We start from the raw sequence: 19,591 nt of genomic DNA, 5'->3' as shown, positions 1-19,591 counted from the left end.
AATCATTCTGTCTATTTCATGTTCTTTTTAAGTTTATTTTGGATTTTTTTTATTATTAACAATGATAAGAAAATAAATAGTTAGGATGGAAATTTGATGAGAAAAGAAAGTAGTTTTTTTGGGAACAAAATAATATTAAATGAAGCATGATCAACGCTTATAAAAGGACTATTTAATCATTGTTGATACTACAGGGATGGATTTATTTATTTTGATAAACTAAAGGATTCAATTGTAATTAACTCATTAAAAATTAATTTGATACTTATTTTAAGACAAAAAAAACTTAGGGTTTTTAAACAACGTTGCCGTTTAAGGCGATGACAAAACAGCCATAGCCACAGGTACAGTCTGAGAAATAAACCCTAAACCCCAAAAACTAGCAAGAACCTCTCTCCGCTGCTATTTGCCTGCTCTTTCTCAATCTTAAAATTCAGCGTAAAAAAGCTTCAAAAAATGGAGAAAGACACCTCCTTTTTACTCACTGGCATCAAATTCAATAAGAAGAGGTTTGCCGGTGATTTTTCGCGCTTTAAGGTAACACCTTTATTTATTTTTATTCTGCTTTTGGTTTTGGGGATTTAACCTTTAATGTTTATTTTGTGATCCAATTTTAATTTATTTAGAAGAGAAAACAAAGAAATGATGATGGTCCAGTGGACGATTTGAGCTACTTCAAAAGAGAAGACACTGAAGCAGAGAAAGTGGTAGTTTCTGTCAATAAGAAGAGGAAGAGGAAAACTAAAGCAGGTTATTGATTTTTCTTTGTGGGTTTCGGATTGTGAATTGAAAGGGAAAGGTTTTGACTTTTTCTGATTTTGGGCTTTGTTGGTTGTTTATTGATTTGGTGGATATAGAAAGGGTGGAGGGGTTCAGTGTGTTTAAGGGTTCAGATTCGGTGCCAGTGGTGACCGATGAAGGAAGTGAACAGGAGGAAAGTAATCAGAAGGAATTAAATAGGCAAAATGAGGTTGGTTTGTCCTTTTTTTTTTAAATTATAGTTCTTGTCATTGTATGTCATTATTATTAGTATTATAATTGTGTTTATTATGAAATCTGTGTTTGTGATTTTCCTTTTCTTTAATTCTTGTTGAGGTTAGCGGGATTTACGTTTAAGGAAGAAGTATGGCATCCATGTCTCTGGAAACAACGTTCCATCCCCTCTGCAAAGTTTTGCAGAGTTAAGCACAAGGTGGTATTGTAGCTTTATTTTGTAGTCTTAATGTAGATGGATATATAAAAAATGATTTTGATTTCATGTTGCCACGGATTAGGTAATTTGGTAAATGACACTGTTGTAGTGTATTTTGTGTTCCACATTACTGTTTTTTTTGGGAATTTATTCGTAAAAGCAATTCTTTTCTTCTTCAATTGTTGCCTTCCAATATCTGGTAGTGTCATCGTTGTAGTTGTTAATGTCATTCTAGGGTGTTGTGTTTATCTTACATTTGTTGTGTGGTCCATCATCTTAGAGGTCTTATTGTCTATCAGAGGACACCTTGCTCCCCTTTATTAGCTCTCAATAGTACAATAAACATGTCTGCCTCTCTGGCCTTTTTGTCACTTTTGAATATATTTGTTTCTATTCTCTAACTGTAGATGAAAATTTACTTTGATTCACTTGCAGATATGGATGTGAGTCATATTTATTGCACAATTTGGTAAAACTTGGATTCAAGGAGCCAACACCGATTCAAAGGCAGGCTATTCCAGTCCTCCTATCTGTACGGACTTCTGTTTGACTATCTTATGGTGACCAATGCTTTTGTCATTCATGTTTTTTTCCCATTTAAATTTAGTTAAAAAGAATATGACAGGTGTCTGTTAGAACTGTGCTAATTTCCATTAGAACTTTGAAATGTGTTATTGAGAGATCTTTTATTATCACTGTCTATCCTTTTGACTGTTTTCTCATCACTGTTTTCCAGGGTCGGGAATGCTTTGCAAAAGCGCCAACTGGATCTGGGAAAACTTTGGCTTTTGTGTATCCCATGCTCATGAAATTGAAGGTACTACTTATTTCTTTTTACTGGGAGAAATCTGATCCTGGATCTTTTCTGATCAAAGTTCTATATGCAGCAACCATCAAAGGATGGAATCAGAGCTGTTATCTTGTGTCATACACGAGAGTTAGCAGCTCAGACAACCAGGGAGTGCAAGAAAATGGCTAAGGGAAGTAAGTTCCGTATTAAGCTAATGACCAAAGAGCTTTTGAGGAATACTGATTTCACAAAGCTACCATGTGATATCCTTATATCAACACCTCGTCGTTTACAGTTATGTATCTCCAAGAAGAAGAAGAAGATAGACCTAAGCAGGTGACTGCTCTTTCTTTTCACATTTCTCTAAGAAATATTTTCTCTTAGCAATATTAATACTATCTAAGAATCTTAGTTTATTTTTTGAAATTAGAATATTAAGATTACTTAGTTAATGCTCTTAGCGTTGACTGTTCTTTCTTTCCACATTTCTCTAAGCAATATTTTCTTTCTCGCTACAATGATATTGGTTACTATTCAATGCTACAGTAAATATTATAATTGCTTCTGAAATCCCTATATAGTCAAACCTAGCTTGCTGCAATCCTCCACGGAACACAAATCTAGAGTTGGCCTACATCACTAGTACTTTTATTGTATAGATAAATAGCTGTTCAGGAGGTTGGACTAGAGATTGTCCTACGTAGAAGGACCTTGATAGAAATAAGAAAAATGAAGCATTCAAGAAATAACCCATCCATTCCATGAGCAAGTCTGATTGGCACACCCCTGCAAGATGTATTACTCCATATAGAGCCTCAAAGCACTTCTATTGTATACTAATTGGTTGGGGAGAGTATAGCTTACATGGGTATAGATTTTTGCATTTTTACGTATTCTTTTAAGAAATTAGTGTGAACTTTTGTTTTTGGTGGGTAAGGTTGGTCCAGGTGGATTGGGATGCTGAGAACATGCTCCAGATATTTGAACTGGGTTTAAGAAACAAAGATGAGCTTTTCTTTTGTTTTCATCAGAATTGCACATTTATGATTGTGTCAACCAGATATAAATGTTACTCTGATTCTAGGTTATTTTAAGAAAGAAAGATGTATTGGCAACTTTAACCTTAATTTGTAAGCACTGTCAATTCCAGCAACATCTTAACAAATATGTTAGCACCGAGACACTTTACCACGTAAATGTTGCTTTGCAGGGTTGAGTATCTTGTTCTCGATGAATCTGATAAGCTATTTGAGCGCAGTTTGTTAGAGCAGACTGATTCTGTGGTGAAAGCATGCTCTAACCCATCGATAATACGTTCTCTGTTTAGTGCTACCCTACCTGGTTTTGTCGAGGATGTTGCACGCACTGTTATGCATGATGCTGTTAGAGTTATTGTTGGTGACAAGTAAGTATGATGATTTCCTCTTATTATAGAGTAAATCAAATTCCTTTGACATGCATCGTGTATTTGAAATTTGAATAGGAATGCAGCTTCTGAATCTATCAAACAAAAATTGATCTTTGCTGGAAGTGAAGAAGGAAAGCTTCTTGCACTTCGTCAAAGCTTCTCAGAGGTATGCTATGCTGCTGATATCCATGCTGTTGAACCCCCCCCCCCTCGATATTGAATTTGTTAAGTCAATATTAGGATGGAGCTAGGGAGTCAGAGCCAACACCATCTAGTCATAAAAGTGGGAGGGATTGCATTTGTTTGTGTATTCTGGAGTTATTCATTGCATAATCCAAGTTTCGTCGTGTTTTTGTTTCTGTCTTCAGATAGGGGGTTCAAAATTTGAACTGAATCTAGCTATCTCGCATATTATTGAGATGGACATTATCTCTGTTCTTTTGTTTGATAAAAGATGAGAAATGTATTCAAGTTTTGGTTAATTGTGAACTAAATATTAATGAGTTGGAGATTGTTTAGATTTGTAAGCATATTGCTTGTCAGAAAAATGCAGGTTTTACTGTATTTCATGTAGTTTGAATTTTCAGTGAAAAATGTCATATAGTATCTAAACCTAGCATTGTACCTGGCCAGATTATTGTTGCCTATTTTATACTGTGCCTTATCTTTGTTAAGCTATTTCTTCCAAGTGTTATAATAGATTTTTATTTTCTTGATCAATTCATCATTTTTGCTGCATCTCATGCTTGGCAGTAGAGTCTGAATCCACCAATGTTGATCTTTGTTCAAAGCATTGAGCGAGCAGAAGAACTATATGGAGAGCTGAAATTTGACAGCATTAGAGTTGGTGTCATTCATTCGAATCTATCACAGGAGCAGGTAGAGTTCCATTTATATGGTCAAGCTTGCATTCTTTGGTAATCAATAATGTGAAGAAGGAAAATCAAGGAAGATCCTGGTGCCCACTATTGCAGGGCCTTCCAGAACTCTGCTGAATCTGTTTCATTGTTTGTGGCGTTTAATATTATAGATTCCTATTACTTAGTTATCCTAGCAGTTACAGTACTTTACACTAGTCTTTTTCACTTGAACTCAGCGAGAGAGTGTAATCGATGACTTCAGAGCTGGAAAGACATGGGTTTTGATTGCAACTGATGTGCTTGGTCGGGGTATGGATTTCAAAGGTGTCAAGTGTGTAATTAATTATGATTTCCCAGATTGTGCTGCTTCATACATTCACAGGATTGGTATGTTTCTGAACCTCTGGATACCTCCTATGTCTATATGTGAGGTGATTGCATATAAGTTCATTAAAGTCCAACAAAAATGGAAGAAGCCATAACCATGTTGTGAGCACCAATAACAGTGAAAGATATTTTGATCCAATTTATCAATCTGTTAGCCTTGGGCATTGAACTGTCATTTATTTTAAGAAGATTCCTTAATTTCCTCACTTTCACTGTGCCTTGAGTGTCTTTAATTCTGATTTTGTATGATTTTCATCTGATAGTCCCTTACATCCATTTCAAGTAATTATTTTTAGTTATAGTATGGAATTAAATCGCCTCTGATTTCTGAGTCCTGTGGATTTCTAGCATTCAAAGAGCTCTTAACACTTAATTGTAGAAAAGCAATAATTGTTGATTCATTTACAAGGATTGTGTTTTTGTTGACAAATAGAAAACTAATGCTGCTAAACTTTCTTGATTTATCAAATAGGTCGGTCGGGCAGAGCGGGGAGGATTGGTGAAGCTATTACTTTCTACACGGAACATGATATTCCATATTTGCGAAACATAGCTAATGTGATGACTGCTTCAGGCTGTGAGGTTCCATCTTGGCTCATGGATATGCCCAAAAAGAAGTGGAAGAAGCACTGTCCTCGAAGAGAATCAATCTCAACAAAACCAAAAGATCAGGAAGAATGAAACAGTATTGGAGCAAACTTCAGAGAATTTAGTGTTTTGTTTTTCGGAGACAGGGTAGCAATCTGTTGCTTTGAATCTCTGCCACCATTTTGTCCCATGATTCGCACCTACAGTTTGTTGTCAATCTTGAAGAATTAAAAGTTGTGTTCACTTTCAGAAAGTAGTATTTCAATTTACATCTCTAGTTTTTCTATTTATTCTAATGAGCTTTTTCCTGAGAATTAAGGAAGCATGTTTATTAAATACATTTTTTTAAAATAAAAAGCATCTTGTTTGATTTCATTTGAAATATTAAAAGAAATAACTCTTTAAGATATTGAACAATCAAATAAGGCTTCTTTTTTTATAGAAAAATAATCATTTTTGTGTTTTTTAATTTTTGGAAAAAAAGGAGAATTAGAAAACATGAATTTTCAATAAAATAATTTTTATTATTCGTAAGTAAACACAGGATAGGTTGCTCGGAGCTAATTTTTAATGGGAAAAAAGCTAGCAAGTTTGGCAAGCACACCAAAAAGGCAAAAATGCTAACCAAGCATGAACGAAATCAATCAAAGCACGATGTGTTTTAAGAATTTAGGCAAGTGCATTGTTCGACAACGACATTGATAGAGAATCAACAACAGTGGCAGTGGATTGCATACTAACAATGCCCAGCCAGGATGCGGCACAAAGTCCAATCCAAGAAAAAAACAACGAAGGTAGAGGGTTGCCTAGGAAGCTAAAGAATAAACGTTGGCTGTGATTGCTCGCCATTTTTCTCACGGAAGTGTAGATAGAGCAGCCATTCATTTGTTCCTCAGCTCCTCAGCGAATGGACTCAAAAGTCAAGAGCTAGTAATCCTACAATGAAGCCACGTTATGAGTATCACTTACAAACGTACGTAGTAGAGAAATGTGAAAGCAGTGTGTTGTGGAGCTTGTGTGGATTAATAATGAAGTTGCCAAATAAAAAAAAAAGAGCAACAGTTATAGGAACCCATCTGCTCTTCAATACTTTGTTGTGCAAGTTGTTGATTTTGGCCGCTAAAAATGACCACAACATCAGAAATGGAGGAGCTACGATGATGATGATTATTATTATTATTTGAAGACCACTATTGGTGATGAAGCTAGGAGAAAAGGACTTGTAAGAATCTTGCAATTCTTGTAAACAATTGTTGTTTCTCGGCTTTGCAGCAAGATTTGGAAAACCAAATGGGTTGAATTCTTCATCATCGTCATCAAAAGTCAAAGAGGTTAAGCACTCAAAAGGGCTTTCATAATTCTCATTGATGTTGCTACTGCTGTTTCTGTTTGTAGTGGTAGTAGTGGCAGTGGTGCAATTGCTTACTATTGCATACAAATCCCACCGCTGATCCTCTGCCATTGAAAACTCAATCTATCTAGAAATCCTAACTAATATCTGTCCATTTTTACTGATTCTAAAGGCAAGAAAAGAGTAAATGCAAGACATAAAGGACTACACTGACTTTTAAGACTGAGAGATAAAAGAAATGATAATGGTGTAGTAGTCGTGTCAAATATCAAGCATGCATGGTTTGCGAGGCAAAAGAACACAACAAGAAAAACAAAGATGTAACAAACGCCAGCGCCAAGCTAACAATTTCTCATCCATAAAAAATTAAAAAACCTATAGAAGGGCAGCTAAGACGATCAATTAGGGCTAGTTCAATGTCTCATCTGTCTCCTTCAAATCTCCATTCCAAACCATCACAACTTGCACAGATGTAAGGCAACAGGGAAATATGGCAGTGCAAACCATGGGGAACAGAACTTGGGAGAGGCATTTGGTGTTGAACTGTTAAGCCCTGCTTTTATTTGCTGTGAAGTACGAGAACTTGAATTTGTTGTCACGTTTCAAATATAAATCTTGTTATGATTTACAAGAATGTGAAGGACACATTTATGACTTCCTTGCGAAGCACGCAATTATTGAACTTCATAAGAAAATACCCCAAAATGAAAGAAAACAATGTCCACCGCATTAACGGGGACTCATCTAATATAAAAATTAGGTCGGCCATATGAGCGGGAACTAATGTAATAAAATAAAATTGGCTGCGTGGCAGCTTCATGACAATGACCGGAGACTATTTTGATGACTTAAGTTGGTGGCAACAATGGGATAATTGTTTTAGATATAAGTTGACCACAACGGCACAATAATTATGTGAAATTTAAATTCACCGCGACGATATATAGAATTATTGTTTGAAGTTTAAATTTACTGCAACAATGTAATTATTTTGAAAAATTTAAATCATCCATGACAATTGAATTAATATTTTAAGATCTTAATGGGTTGCAACGGTGGACATATTTTTCAAGATTTTAAATAGATTGCAATGGCAAGTGATGATATAAGGTCGAAGTCTAAGTTACAATTATTTAAAAAAAATGGGTGATTATGAATGATGGAGAATATAAACTATAAATTATAAAAAATAAATTGATGTGAATAAGGTTAACGAACAACACAAGTTATAAATATAGAGATAAATTAATAAAAAAATTATCTTAGAGATAACGAATCTCTAATCTTACTGTTGTGGCAATTTAGATGTATGAAATCTTAGAGATTTCATGTTGAAGAATTATAATTTGAATAGATTGGACAACATGGCATATAATATATATAGCTAACTATAAATTTTTTGTTAGATAATTTTTGTTTATGTAAAAAATTGTTAAGAATTTATTTATAAACATGGTTAAATTTAAAGTGGAACCCACTCGTTTCTATGATTAAAATTTTGTTGGAAATTATTCTATAATAAAAAAACCTTAACATGTAACATTAACTTATTTAAAATAAATAATAGGTGAATTTAAATTAATTTCAAAGAATATTTGTTTGTAAACTTAAAAACCCTTAATCCAATATTAAAAGATTACAAGATTTTCTAGTAGCTTATATAAGTAAAATTAATGAGTTAAAATTAGGTTTGCAGAGCATAAAATTTTTAGAGAAAAGAGATCGTATGTTAAGTATGACTTGGGCTTAAATTACATGTTCACACCCACTTAAAATATTATGGCATAGCAAGGGTACAAGCCGAGATTCAAACCCAAGGTCCGAGTCTAGGATTGGGTTTTGGTTTGAATTTAATGTAAATTAACTTTTTAGTTTATAAGGAATTCTTTTTTTTTTTCTAATAATGAATAAATAATTTTAACAATAACCTTTCTCTTTCTAAATAGTTTATTTTTAAAGGAAAAATATATGATATTTTAAGATATAAAACCATCATGTTTTTTTAAGACAAAATAATTAAGAAAAAACAACATGAACAGCGAGAATTTTCTCTAGTAATTACCATAATTCATTTCTCAATAGTAATGGTTTCAAAAATCAATATAAAAAAGTTTGAATGAGCGAATGCTTCTATTCATGGAGCTTAGTTCCCTGTTGTCTAGATGAAATCATGATCTGTAGTTTTCACCAATTAAGACATGGAAAAGATGAAGAAGAAGACAATTATCATCATAGTCTGTAATTTACATTTGTTGCCTTCTTTCACCAAACTTACGTTAAAGTGAGGAAATTATTCAGCCTGCTTCATCGAAACTATTCGGATTTTTTTCATTTTACGGCTTGGATTGGATTGTGATGTGGAACAACTTGAAAGTGAAAGATCAGATTCATGCACGTCCCTAGCTAGTTGTCGTGTGTTGTTTCCTCCTTCGCTACCGTCTATCAGAGATTACTGAAATAACTCTAATTATCAGAAACATGAATATTTTAGAATCGATAGCCAAATATTTGAATTTTTAGGAATTCTCTCTAGAAATTCTAAGAATTTGTGTGCCAAAGTTGCAACCTATACATCAACTATAAGCTACGCACACCTTGTACTTATGTATTGATGCAGGGGTAGCTATATAAGAAGTCATTTTTTTTCTAATTTCTTTTAATGTATGCATCCTTTTATTCATTTATTTGAGAGCACGAACTCTTATTACAAAGCTAGATAGGCCTGTCTTTGCCCCTTAGCTTAACGAAGGTAGAAAAACTCAACGAAAGCATGCATACAGTACATGATGGATATTATAAATACATCATCTTTTTAGACATTTCTGGTAGGAAATTTGTAGTCTGCGCATTTGGTCCCCTTAGACAAAATTGATGAACTGAAACCCAGTTTCTTTGACTGTAGATCGATTTGTAGCAAATTGTCCTCCAACTGAAGACCACCAATAATGATCGATGGGCCATCAATCCCACCATCCACAAAACCCAAGCACCAAAGATCAACACTCTTCTTTGTAACCCTCACCATAGAGTTTGATCCAAACATCTTCCAAACCACATCTTGTCTATCCAACACAAGTTCGATTAATGGTACAGCCGGTCCCATTTGTGTAGTCTTCACAGCACCTACAGGGTAGCAGACTCTGAATGGCTTGACAGGCTTTGTTGTAGTAAGATTGAAAGCAGAGGAAGCTGCTTCCTTCAAGAAAGCTAGAGTAAAAGCCTTGTAAATAGAACTCTGTAACTTTGTGTATGGCACAAGAGTGCTGATCCTGGTCCCCCCAGAACCAGACTGATCATCAATGGCCAACAGCGCTTTGTTAAAAGCCACCATCTTTCCGTTCACTTTTATTGAAGTCAGCCCTACATAATATTCAGGAGAGAGTCTGTGGGTATTTGGATCAGAATCTCTTCCAAGCGGGTTAAAAATAAGAGGAGTGTAAAGAAGTGATTTTGAGAGGTCAATTCCATGCAAGAAATTATAAGGCCCTTTACTACCGAAAAGAACCACACCAGGTTGAGAGTTGCTACAAGTTTGAGAGCAGATAGTTCAATTGTTGTGACTGGACCTAAATGATGAAAAGTTTCATTATCTCAACCGGGGTCTTCACTTTGACCTACATTAAAATTGATGACCTACACAGGCGGTGAACTTCTGCTCACCACCTTCTTACTCTCATGAGCATACTGGAATGGGAAAAGATTGTAGTTGATCATTCTCCACTATTGATGCCAAACACATTGTTTGGATTGTAAATTCTCCATCAGACAACTAACTCATCAATTTACAGTATTTCTCTTCCAAAAAAGAGATACTAAATTGCCTATTGGGCTTATTTTGTGACTTCTCTATTTCTGTGCCCAATCCACTAGGTTTCCTGCAGTTACACAATTTCCTTCAAACATGAAATTATGAAACCTGTGTGGCGATTGTAAACTTGACTTGGAAGACTGGTAGGAATTTATACGTCACCCTGTCTGGCTTTTGTGGTGGTTAGTATCCCACCAGTGGTTCAAAATGACTAAGCCTGTATTTATTAATATGTTCATTTAAACCTCTTAGAAAGTAGTTGTAGTGTTTTAGAAAATAAAAATCATTTCAATATGGGAGTTTAAGGTATCTGAATTGACATGGTGAGTCCTTTTGATATTGCTCATTTATGTTTAATTATTACTGCATATCATCTCATGTTGATCACTTCAATGCTGTCAGATGACAACAGCTATTGCAGTTGAGGATGTAAGAAGGGAGGTCAGGATATTGAAGGACTTGACAGGACATAACAATTTAGTGCACTTCTATGATGCATTTGAAGATCTTGACAACGTCTATATAGTGATGGAGTAAGTGGAAAATACAAAGCAACTTAAACTTAAAATCATGTGTTGTTTTTCTTCTATAAACATATTGATAACTAATTGTGGTGCAGCATGCATCTCCTGGACAATTTTTCTGAGGACCATTAAGATTTTCTAGTTTAGTCAAAACATTGTTTTGTGATCAAATGATGATATGCTTATTCGTATGTTTAGTTTATGACAAACATGGATATGTATAAGAACAAATCAATAAGAAAATTACTTGCTGCATGCGTGAATTCCTTAAGAGATCTTTGACCTCCTGAAAGTTGATTACTGGATATGGATATTTCAGGCTATGCGAAGGAGGGGAGCTCCTAGATAGAATACTTTCAAGGTGATTCTTCTAGCAGAGGATAAATCAAAATCTGAATTGTGCATTTATGTTTTCCTATGTTCCTCATTGCAGCTTCTAACTAAGTACTCTGATATCGTTTTAGGGGTGGGAAATACTCAGAAGACGATGCGAAGGCTGTTATGGTGCAGATACTAAATGTTGTTGCATTTTGTCATCTACAGGGTGTTGTGCACCGAGATCTCAAACCAGAGGTGGAACATACCTGTTCCCTCTTCATCTCTTTTCTTTTTAGTGTGAGAATCATATGAATGCAGAAAATATGTTTACCCCTTCAAACACAATGTTCATAGGAAATTCAGATGTGGATAGTCAATTTTTTTATGATTTTTCTGGAATGTAAAGTGACCTGATGAGGTGATGTTTGAAAATGGAGGAATGTGCTAGTTCCGAAGAAGAATGATGCATTACAGACAAATTGCACTGTTTTCCAAGCATGCAAATGCTGTTTCTTCATGCTTGCATTGTTAAACAAAGCATCACCTCACTCTCATGGGCTAAACATGTGGGCTATGTCCATGGGCTAGGTTTTGGGGTTCCCCACTTGCATCATACTTATAAAGTTAAACAAAGAAAAAGTAAACACAACTGGCGCATGTCATTTCCTATGTGAGATCATTTTGCTTGCCATCTCATATCTTTTCTAAGAATATATTGCATGATTGCTTTGTGTCCTCGTTATCTATTTTCCTCTTTCATAATTTAAGTTCATCCATTCACTTGGTCAGAACTTTCTATATACTTCTAAGGAGGAGAACGCTCAGCTGAAAGTTATAGACTTTGGCTTATCAGATTTTGCCAGACCAGGTTTTTTACTTGCCTGGATCTCGTCCTACTTGACCTTGGGTGTTTGAGTGGGTGTTTAATGCCCTTGGTGTTTTGCAGATGAAAGACTTAATGACATTGTGGGAAGCGCATACTATGTGGCACCTGAAGTTCTACATAGATCCTATAGCACTGAGGCTGATGTATGGAGTATAGGTGTGATAGCTTTCATTCTTTTGTGTGGTAGTCGTCCATTCTGGGCCCGGACCGAGTCTGGAATTTTTCAGGCAGTCTTGAAAGCTGATCCCAGTTTCGATGAAGCACCTTGGCCCACTTTATCTCTAGAATCAAAAGACTTTGTTAAACGCCTATTAAACAAGGATCCAAGGAAACGAATTACTGCTGCTCAGGCTTTGAGTTAGTACTTCGCTTACTCTCTTGTAGTTCAGTCTTTACCTCTTCATTAGGAGCCATGCTTCATTATCTTTTGTTTGCAGGTCATCCTTGGATCCGGAATTATAATGATGTAAAAGTACCTCTTGATATTATGATATTCAGGCATATGAAGGCATACATGCGGTCATCATCTCTGCGTAAGGCTGCTTTAAGGGTGTGTATTCATTTATGTGGCAAAATAACCAAAGAAAGTCTATAACTTGTACCCGTTGGTAGTACACATCTCATAGTCTTTAAGCCATAGTGTGTTTTGTAATTTGTGTCTTTAGCTTGTAAATAATGTAAGATCCACTTTTCCTCTATGTCTTCTCTTTAATATTGACTCCACATTCAATCTTATTGAGGCTTTTGTTCAAATGAAGTTCCAGTAAAACCACAGCAGACTATCTTGATTTCAAGTTCTCTTGCAATAAAAAACGGTAAGCTTTGTCACTTACCCTCTAATTAACCTAGAACCCTCTTTTTTGGCATTGTCTTGCAGGCATTGTCTAAGACATTGACAGCGGATGAACTATTTTATCTGAAGGAGCAGTTTGCTTTGCTAGAGCCAAAAAAAAGTGGCATCATAACTTTGGAAAACCTTAGGATGGTTGGTGTTCTCTTCTCTTTTATATCTGCGATGGCATGACCACATGACCTTATAGTGAAAAGCTTTGTGCCACTCGTTTTATATTCTGCAGGCCTTGATGAAAAATGCAACAAATGCAATGAAGGATTCTCGCGTCCCTGATTTTCTTGCCTCGGTATATGTCAGCATTTAGTTGTTGCTTACTTTAGATGATCACGTGCTTTTAGTTCGATGTACCCGGGCCTTAATTTTCATTTCATGACAGCTAAATCCACTTCAATACAGAAGGATGGATTTCGAAGAATTCTGTGCAGCTGCATTGAATGTTCATCAGCTGGAGACACTAGATCAATGGAAACATCTAGCCCGTTCTGCATATGAGCTTTTTGAGAAGGATGGAAACAGAGCAATTGTAATTGAGGAGCTTGCTTCAGTAAGTTGGAATTCTAACATGTTTGGGAAGGCCTGATGATTCATGATATATTTATTACTACTGCCTGCTTTGAGCACCAAACTAAAACCTCAACAAACTTGATATCTCATGAGCTTATACTGACATCTTAAACTTTAGCTTTTAAAATGTCTAAAATGTGATCAGTAAATGGTTAGTGATGGTCAAATGCGGATAACCTATCTAGAGACTGGCCTTTGAAGTATTAATGAATGATGGCTGTTCTTGTGTAAGTAGTCTCTAGTACTTGAATAGGAACAAGAAGAAATTAAAGGGTTAAGTAGTCGCATTTAGTTTGCTTAAATGCCATCTTTTTCATGTCTTTGTAGCTCACGCGTCAAACTGTGTGCATTGCATGGTATACCAGCATTTTAGGAGGATTCAAAATTGGATTTTTTAACTGCAAGGTTATCAAACTGTGTGCTAGTCGCATTTAGTTTGCTTAAATGCCATCTTTTTCATGTTTCTTTGTAGCTCACGTCAAACTGTGTGCATTGCATGGTATACCAGCATTTTAGGAGGATTCAAAATTGGATTTTTTAACTGCAAGGTTATCTGCGCTAGTAAATTTACCCTGTGGACTCTGGGAAGGGACAAGCCTACCGAGATGTGTATCTATGTTTTCACTAACAGTCTGACAAAACACTAGCACTTCTGCAGTAATTTTGGGATGCAACTAGACATTTCACCGTGCTAAGCTTTCACAAATTGTTGTTTCAGGAACTTGGGCTTGGCCCCTCCATCCCAGTTCATGCCGTTCTCAATGACTGGATAAGACATACTGATGGGAAGCTAAGCTTCCACGGGTTTGTCAAGTTGTTGCATGGCACATCCAGCCGAACCATTGCTAAGGCACAATAAAGAGCTACTATATCTATGTTCTGTTGGATGTGCTGCTTATTCTTTGCTTCTAGGGCAAAAAAGAACAAAGAAAAAAAGTGTGGTGTAAAATCTAAGATGCTCACATTAGTAGCTGAAGATCTGGAGCTTCGTTGAGCATACCTATTAGAGCATCGCTCCCCTCATGTCATCTCTGAGGCGTCTGAGCCATTCCGAATGTGAGTGACCATGAAGATCACTGCTATCGTTGTGTAAAGATATATTTCAGGTTTTTTCCAAACAGGCAAGGAAATTTTCTTGTTCCCGCTATGGATGCTTCACACATATCAAATGTTGTTCCTAATCATTGTTCTTAATTAATACATGGTTGTTTTGTTTAGCTTTCAACATCGCTTCATCCATATCCTTTAATTATGAGTCCAAACTAGTTCATAAGCACAAGCACAGAAATTAAAATGACTGATTAGTCTTTCATTAAGGGATAAATCTAATTTCTTACATTTCATTTAGTAGGGTGGGCCTATCGTCTTTTTGGAAACTACCCATCCATGTTCCAATTTGGAGTTAATTCAACAAGGGAGATGCTGATTCTCTCAACACCAAATCAGCAGGCCACTATAGAAAAAGTTTCTTTCACTTGAATATTTAGTTATTAGATGCCTGGTACACACCTCGGCTTCTTCTAAAGTCCATTCCTCCATAACATCCACCAGGGAAATAAAGATCGGAATGTTTCAATGACTGCTTGTTCATTGATGCCGTTAATCCTAAGCTTTTCGTAATGTTCATCACTCTGAATAAAACAAGTTGAGAGTCCTGAATCTCGGAAGTTTTCTCGGTAAAGCAATAAAGATTCGAAGTGACCTTTTTTCTCGACTTGTAGTTCCAAGTCTCGTTACCGTTATAGTCCACCACCACCCGTATATTAAACCTATCATAGGGGGACTGGATATCACATATAACCAGGAATCTTACAGGGTCAATGAAATAGTTCCAGAGTTACGAAGTTCGGAGGGTAGGGGAATTTGCCGATGTTTCTCCTTTACAATACTGAAGGCACAAATTTGTGCACTAATCTGTTCAGGAAAAAAAATCAGCGTATGCCATCAATCAATACATAACTCCATTCAAAGTGACCAAGGACTCATCATCACAATATGAATATGGAAGAAATCCCATTCTTCTACACGGATGTTGCCTAATTTTTGTATTGGTTAGTCTCTAGATCTCCAAATCGAAAAACCTGCATGGTACATGTCATTTCTTCATCTTTTGGGAGAGCAACAAATCCTCTCCGGATTGGATTGCATGTATAAAAAGTTATCAGGACTGATTTTTTCATAGAAACAAAGCAATCCATTGAAAAATTTACTCAGCAGGGATAACTATGGTCGTACTAAATATTGACGTCGATTTTATAGAAGGTTTTGAGGACAAGCAGGGATAGTTTTGCTTCTCTCATTAACTCTACCAAGAGACTATAGCGATCAGCTGTAAAATTCTTTTCCCCACATTGCAAGAATAGCCATATGATACCATGTTTTTCTTCCTCCTAGTTTTCTCAAACAATCCTCTTCATATAATTTGAAATTTGCTACCGGGTCATCAAGGTTTGCATGGATCCATCCCGTGTTTGCCGGGTTGTCAAGGTTTTGCTGCCGGGTCATCAACCTATTTCACACACGATGCATTATAGATATCTAACAGCTATCTTTTGAAAATATACATTGAGGCTGCTTGTATTCATCCGCCTCAAAGGCATCTTGATGGCCGGTCTTAACTTACTTGACCTTTTCTTCAGCCATTGGTTATGATATTTTGCTGGTATCTCATAGTTTGAATAATGGTTTGTCAGATCAAAGGAGATGCAGATGCGGAAGCTGACATTCTCCCTGGGGCGCCTTGCTGACGCGCTACCATTCTCTGAAGCATTTCTTCTCATTCAATTGGGCCATCTAGTTCAATGGCTCAAAGTGGCTACCTCAAGATTTATATCTAATTCTTCTTAGGACGCAATGCCACGATTAACGCCAATAATTACGGTTGTGAGAATTGCACCCTAACTTCCCTCCATTAATGCTGTTAACCAGGCAATGGAAAGGAATCACTAGGATTTGGTGGATTTATGTAATTTCCCAGTGGTTGCAATGTTAGCTTTATTGTTCCACATCAGATATCCTGCTCTGATGAAGAGCAAAACCAATATTTCACGGTCCGTGGTGTGAAGAACAAATTTAGAATCAAACTTGACCGGTCAAGAGAGCAAAACAACTGCTAGGCTACCAGAAACATTCATATAATTCGATTTCAGTTAAACAGTCTCGCAGAAATTGAATCCCATAGCAAACAAGCCATCTTCCACTGCTGCAGACTCGCAGCATCCCCAAGACCTCTACTGGCCAGGAAAAAAAATAAAAAAATTATCGCCATGAAATATAGTAAGCACCTCAATGGAGCAACCGTGACAGTTTGTTATTATTTGGCGATGGGATACCTTACCTGAAGGCTTTGGTAAAAGATATAGCAAGGCAACATCAGCTCATTAATTTAAAAAACGAGATTCCCCTAGATGACATCGAGGATGGATATATATATTGCAAGGCAAACACCTAGGATCAATATCTAGGACTGATGCATGATTTCAGCAATGCATCAAAACAGCAAACACTATCAATGAAAAAGAAATCAATATATTAATGGGAAGTTAAGGCTGCCGTAAGATTCCAATAATAAATGAATAAAATATATGCTCTTATAAGAATTTTATTTTAATAACCAATAAACACAACAAAGAATTTCATTGCTCAATGACAAAAATAGATCGAAAGTGCTGACTTTCTCATCAAAACTTCAAAGCCTGCATTTAAATGTCACTGAATCAACCACACTACTAGATCTCAAATAAAAGCCGAGAGAAAACACCACCAGTCATACATGAGGGAAAGCATACATTCATTTTATGAAGCAACAATGACATGTAACAAAAGTACTGATACCTCCAACTAAGGTGAAAACACCACTGGTCATACAAGTTGGAAAGCATGCATTCATTTTATGAAGCAACAATGACATGCAACAAAAGTACTGATACCTCCAACTAAGGTTCTCTGGCTTCTCTCTGATTAGAGAATTTGAATTTCCAAGTTAGCTCACTCAGTAAAGTACAGAAAATTGATTACATATGGAGTTCACTGATGCAGAAAACTTACATTTAAAACCTACCAAAGAGGCCAGATGAGCAAAAGAAAACCCACAAAATATCTAAACCGGGTTAGAATTACTAAAGAATTTATCCTTACAGAGAAGTGAAGGCTTGAAAACAAACTCTCGCCAGATCATAAATCTATCTTGAAGAAAGTCTCTGGTGCAAATCGTCACTGAGCGCCTGCCTCAAGCTATCTCCAAAATAATGAAAAGACTTCTCATTCTCAAGCACTCTCACTGGAACCCCACTCTCATCTGGATCCTTCCAAGTCTCTGGCTCTGGTTCCCTTGCAATTTGGCACAAGTTATGCAACACACAGCAAGCAACAATTGTCTGTGGAGCATGATGAAGACCCACATTCAAATCCTGCAAAATCTTCCACCTCCCTTTCAACAATGCAATAGCGTCCACCACTACAGATCTCCCCTTCATCAACATGCCATCAAACAGATTCTGTGCTGGAGTCCCTGACCCATTGGGTGAAAAGGGTGTCATAAGAAATGACAGCAACGGATAACACCAATCCCCAACTATATACGGCCTAACATGATGACCCCTAACATTAATCACCTTATCCCACACAACATCACCTGACACAAGCCTGTTATACAACAAACTCTCCCTCAGATGACTAGCATCATCACTTCCACCCGGTGCCTTCACACACACATCCCAAAACATCTTCTTATGATCTGCCACAACCTGCAACAAAACTGAGGAATATCCATATCGGCATTTATACACATTCCCCTCAATATCCCCACATTTCACCTTAATTGGACTCCCATCAATAGCGCCACACATGTTAGGCAAAGAAGTCAACTCCTCAAATGCCTGGGTAGTCTCAATCAACCTACGTCTACTAACCGGAATCTTAATAAATTCAGGGTAAAGCTTGGTAGCCAGCAATCTAGTAACCATATTAGTAATCTTAGAAATCAAGTAAGGCTCTAAAGAATACCGCGAAGCAAGTGTTTTAGCCGAAAACCCATGTGCTAATCTAGAGAGAACCATACTAACAGCATAATCAGAAGGTAAAGAAAGATTAGAAGCAGTAATATGGGGTTTTAATTTATCAACAACAGTAGTAAAAACAGGATAAGATAACCCGTACAGTGTCCTCCACTGCGCGTCGCGAAGAGGAGCTTCTAATGACCAGATGTGTTCGGTGGAGAGTGCCCGGAAAGCGGAGACGGAGAAGCAGGAGGATTCTGGGTTTGCAGCGGTGGTGGAGGTGGAAGTGGGGGGTTTAGTGGAGGCCGGTTTTTTTTGGGAGGCGAGGTAGGAGAGGAGGGAAGCAAGAGTGAAGAAGAGGAGCGGGGTAGGGGAGGAGGAGGAGAGGAGGGAGGTAGGGGAGGAGGCAGAGGAGGATGAGGGGGAGGAGAGGAGGGGGGTTGATGGGTCTAGGGCGTTGTGGAGGTGGAGGAGATTTGAGAGCATTAACATGAAGGATTCATCCATGGGATTTTGTGGTTAGATTTAGGGTTTCGCCAGAGGGAGGAGGGGGTTCGGGATCTATTTCAGGTGGAAGTGGTGGAGGCAGCAGGGGAGGAAAGAGAAGGTGATGCTTTAGGGTGGAAATTAGGACTCGTTTGGCTGTGAAATGGGGTCTTCTGTTCCGGAAACGTTTCCTTTAGGAGTGGTTCCGGTGAAGTCACCCCTCGATGGTCAGAAACTCAGACCAGTCCCATGGGATTGGCTTGGTTAAGCGAAAGCGAAACTGGTTACTCTGCATGGACCCACCATGGCGTGTTATTTTTTTGTGCGAGGAAGGAAACTACAGTAATTTTGGTAGAAAGTTCGATTGATCACAGTTTATTTTTGCGTGTGAAATTATATTTTAAAAGTAAAGAAGTTTGTTCAGTTTCTTAATTATTTTTAAAAATATCGTCGATTATTTATTTAATTAATTTGAATGCACCGGACTAACGTGGAATTTCTTTCTTTTAAGATCTTCGGTAAAGAGTTTAAATCTTTATTAATATTTTAGTGGATATTTTTTTATTATCAAATAAAAAA

General features: G+C 36.8%; 4 protein-coding genes across 5 annotated transcripts; 2 read left to right on the top strand and 2 right to left on the bottom strand.

Annotated features, from left to right (window-relative positions):
* The first annotated feature begins 317 nt into the window (after window positions 1-317).
* LOC105111371 (DEAD-box ATP-dependent RNA helicase 57-like) lies at window positions 318-5,511 on the top strand. Its single transcript, XM_011006699.1, has 12 exons — window positions 318-537; window positions 627-750; window positions 858-970; window positions 1,101-1,192; window positions 1,628-1,724; window positions 1,929-2,009; window positions 2,080-2,318; window positions 3,193-3,387; window positions 3,466-3,556; window positions 4,147-4,269; window positions 4,487-4,637; window positions 5,110-5,511. Exons 1-12 carry the CDS (start codon window positions 457-459, stop codon window positions 5,316-5,318), a joined length of 1,596 nt encoding a protein of 531 aa, XP_011005001.1. The 5' UTR covers window positions 318-456; the 3' UTR covers window positions 5,319-5,511.
* Window positions 5,512-9,226: 3,715 nt separating this feature from the next.
* Window positions 9,227-10,290, bottom strand: LOC105111374 (basic 7S globulin-like). Its single transcript, XM_011006701.1, has 2 exons — window positions 10,214-10,290; window positions 9,227-10,100 (listed from the first exon to the last, which is right to left on the bottom strand). The coding sequence occupies exons 1-2, from the start codon at window positions 10,288-10,290 to the stop codon at window positions 9,389-9,391; spliced, it is 789 nt and encodes a 262-aa protein (XP_011005003.1). The 3' UTR covers window positions 9,227-9,388.
* Window positions 10,291-10,554: 264 nt separating this feature from the next.
* On the top strand, window positions 10,555-14,465 carry LOC105111370 (CDPK-related kinase 5-like). The gene is made up of 10 exons (XM_011006698.1): window positions 10,555-10,917; window positions 11,228-11,269; window positions 11,373-11,481; window positions 12,016-12,094; window positions 12,173-12,469; window positions 12,550-12,662; window positions 12,990-13,097; window positions 13,189-13,251; window positions 13,342-13,509; window positions 14,248-14,465. Exons 1-10 carry the CDS (start codon window positions 10,787-10,789, stop codon window positions 14,386-14,388), a joined length of 1,251 nt encoding a protein of 416 aa, XP_011005000.1. The 5' UTR covers window positions 10,555-10,786; the 3' UTR covers window positions 14,389-14,465.
* A 2,830-nt stretch (window positions 14,466-17,295) lies between these two features.
* Window positions 17,296-19,344, bottom strand: LOC105111369 (putative nuclease HARBI1). Of its 2 annotated transcripts, none has more exons than XM_011006696.1 (2): window positions 17,459-19,344; window positions 17,296-17,363 (listed from the first exon to the last, which is right to left on the bottom strand). In XM_011006696.1, exon 1 carries the CDS (start codon window positions 19,031-19,033, stop codon window positions 17,711-17,713), a length of 1,323 nt encoding a protein of 440 aa, XP_011004998.1. In that variant the 5' UTR covers window positions 19,034-19,344; the 3' UTR covers window positions 17,296-17,363; window positions 17,459-17,710. The 2 variants fall into 2 exon arrangements, with proteins under 2 accessions (XP_011004998.1, XP_011004999.1); XM_011006697.1 differs by having other exon boundaries at window positions 17,296-17,369; window positions 17,466-19,344.
* Window positions 19,345-19,591: the final 247 nt, after the last annotated feature.

The sequence above is a fragment of the Populus euphratica genome, unplaced genomic scaffold (assembly GCF_000495115.2).
Source record: "Populus euphratica unplaced genomic scaffold, PopEup_1.0 scaffold292.1, whole genome shotgun sequence".
Lineage (NCBI taxonomy): Eukaryota > Viridiplantae > Streptophyta > Magnoliopsida > Malpighiales > Salicaceae > Populus > Populus euphratica.
Note: the sequence above shows the minus strand (reverse complement) of the source record. Positions and strands in the feature narration are given on the sequence as shown.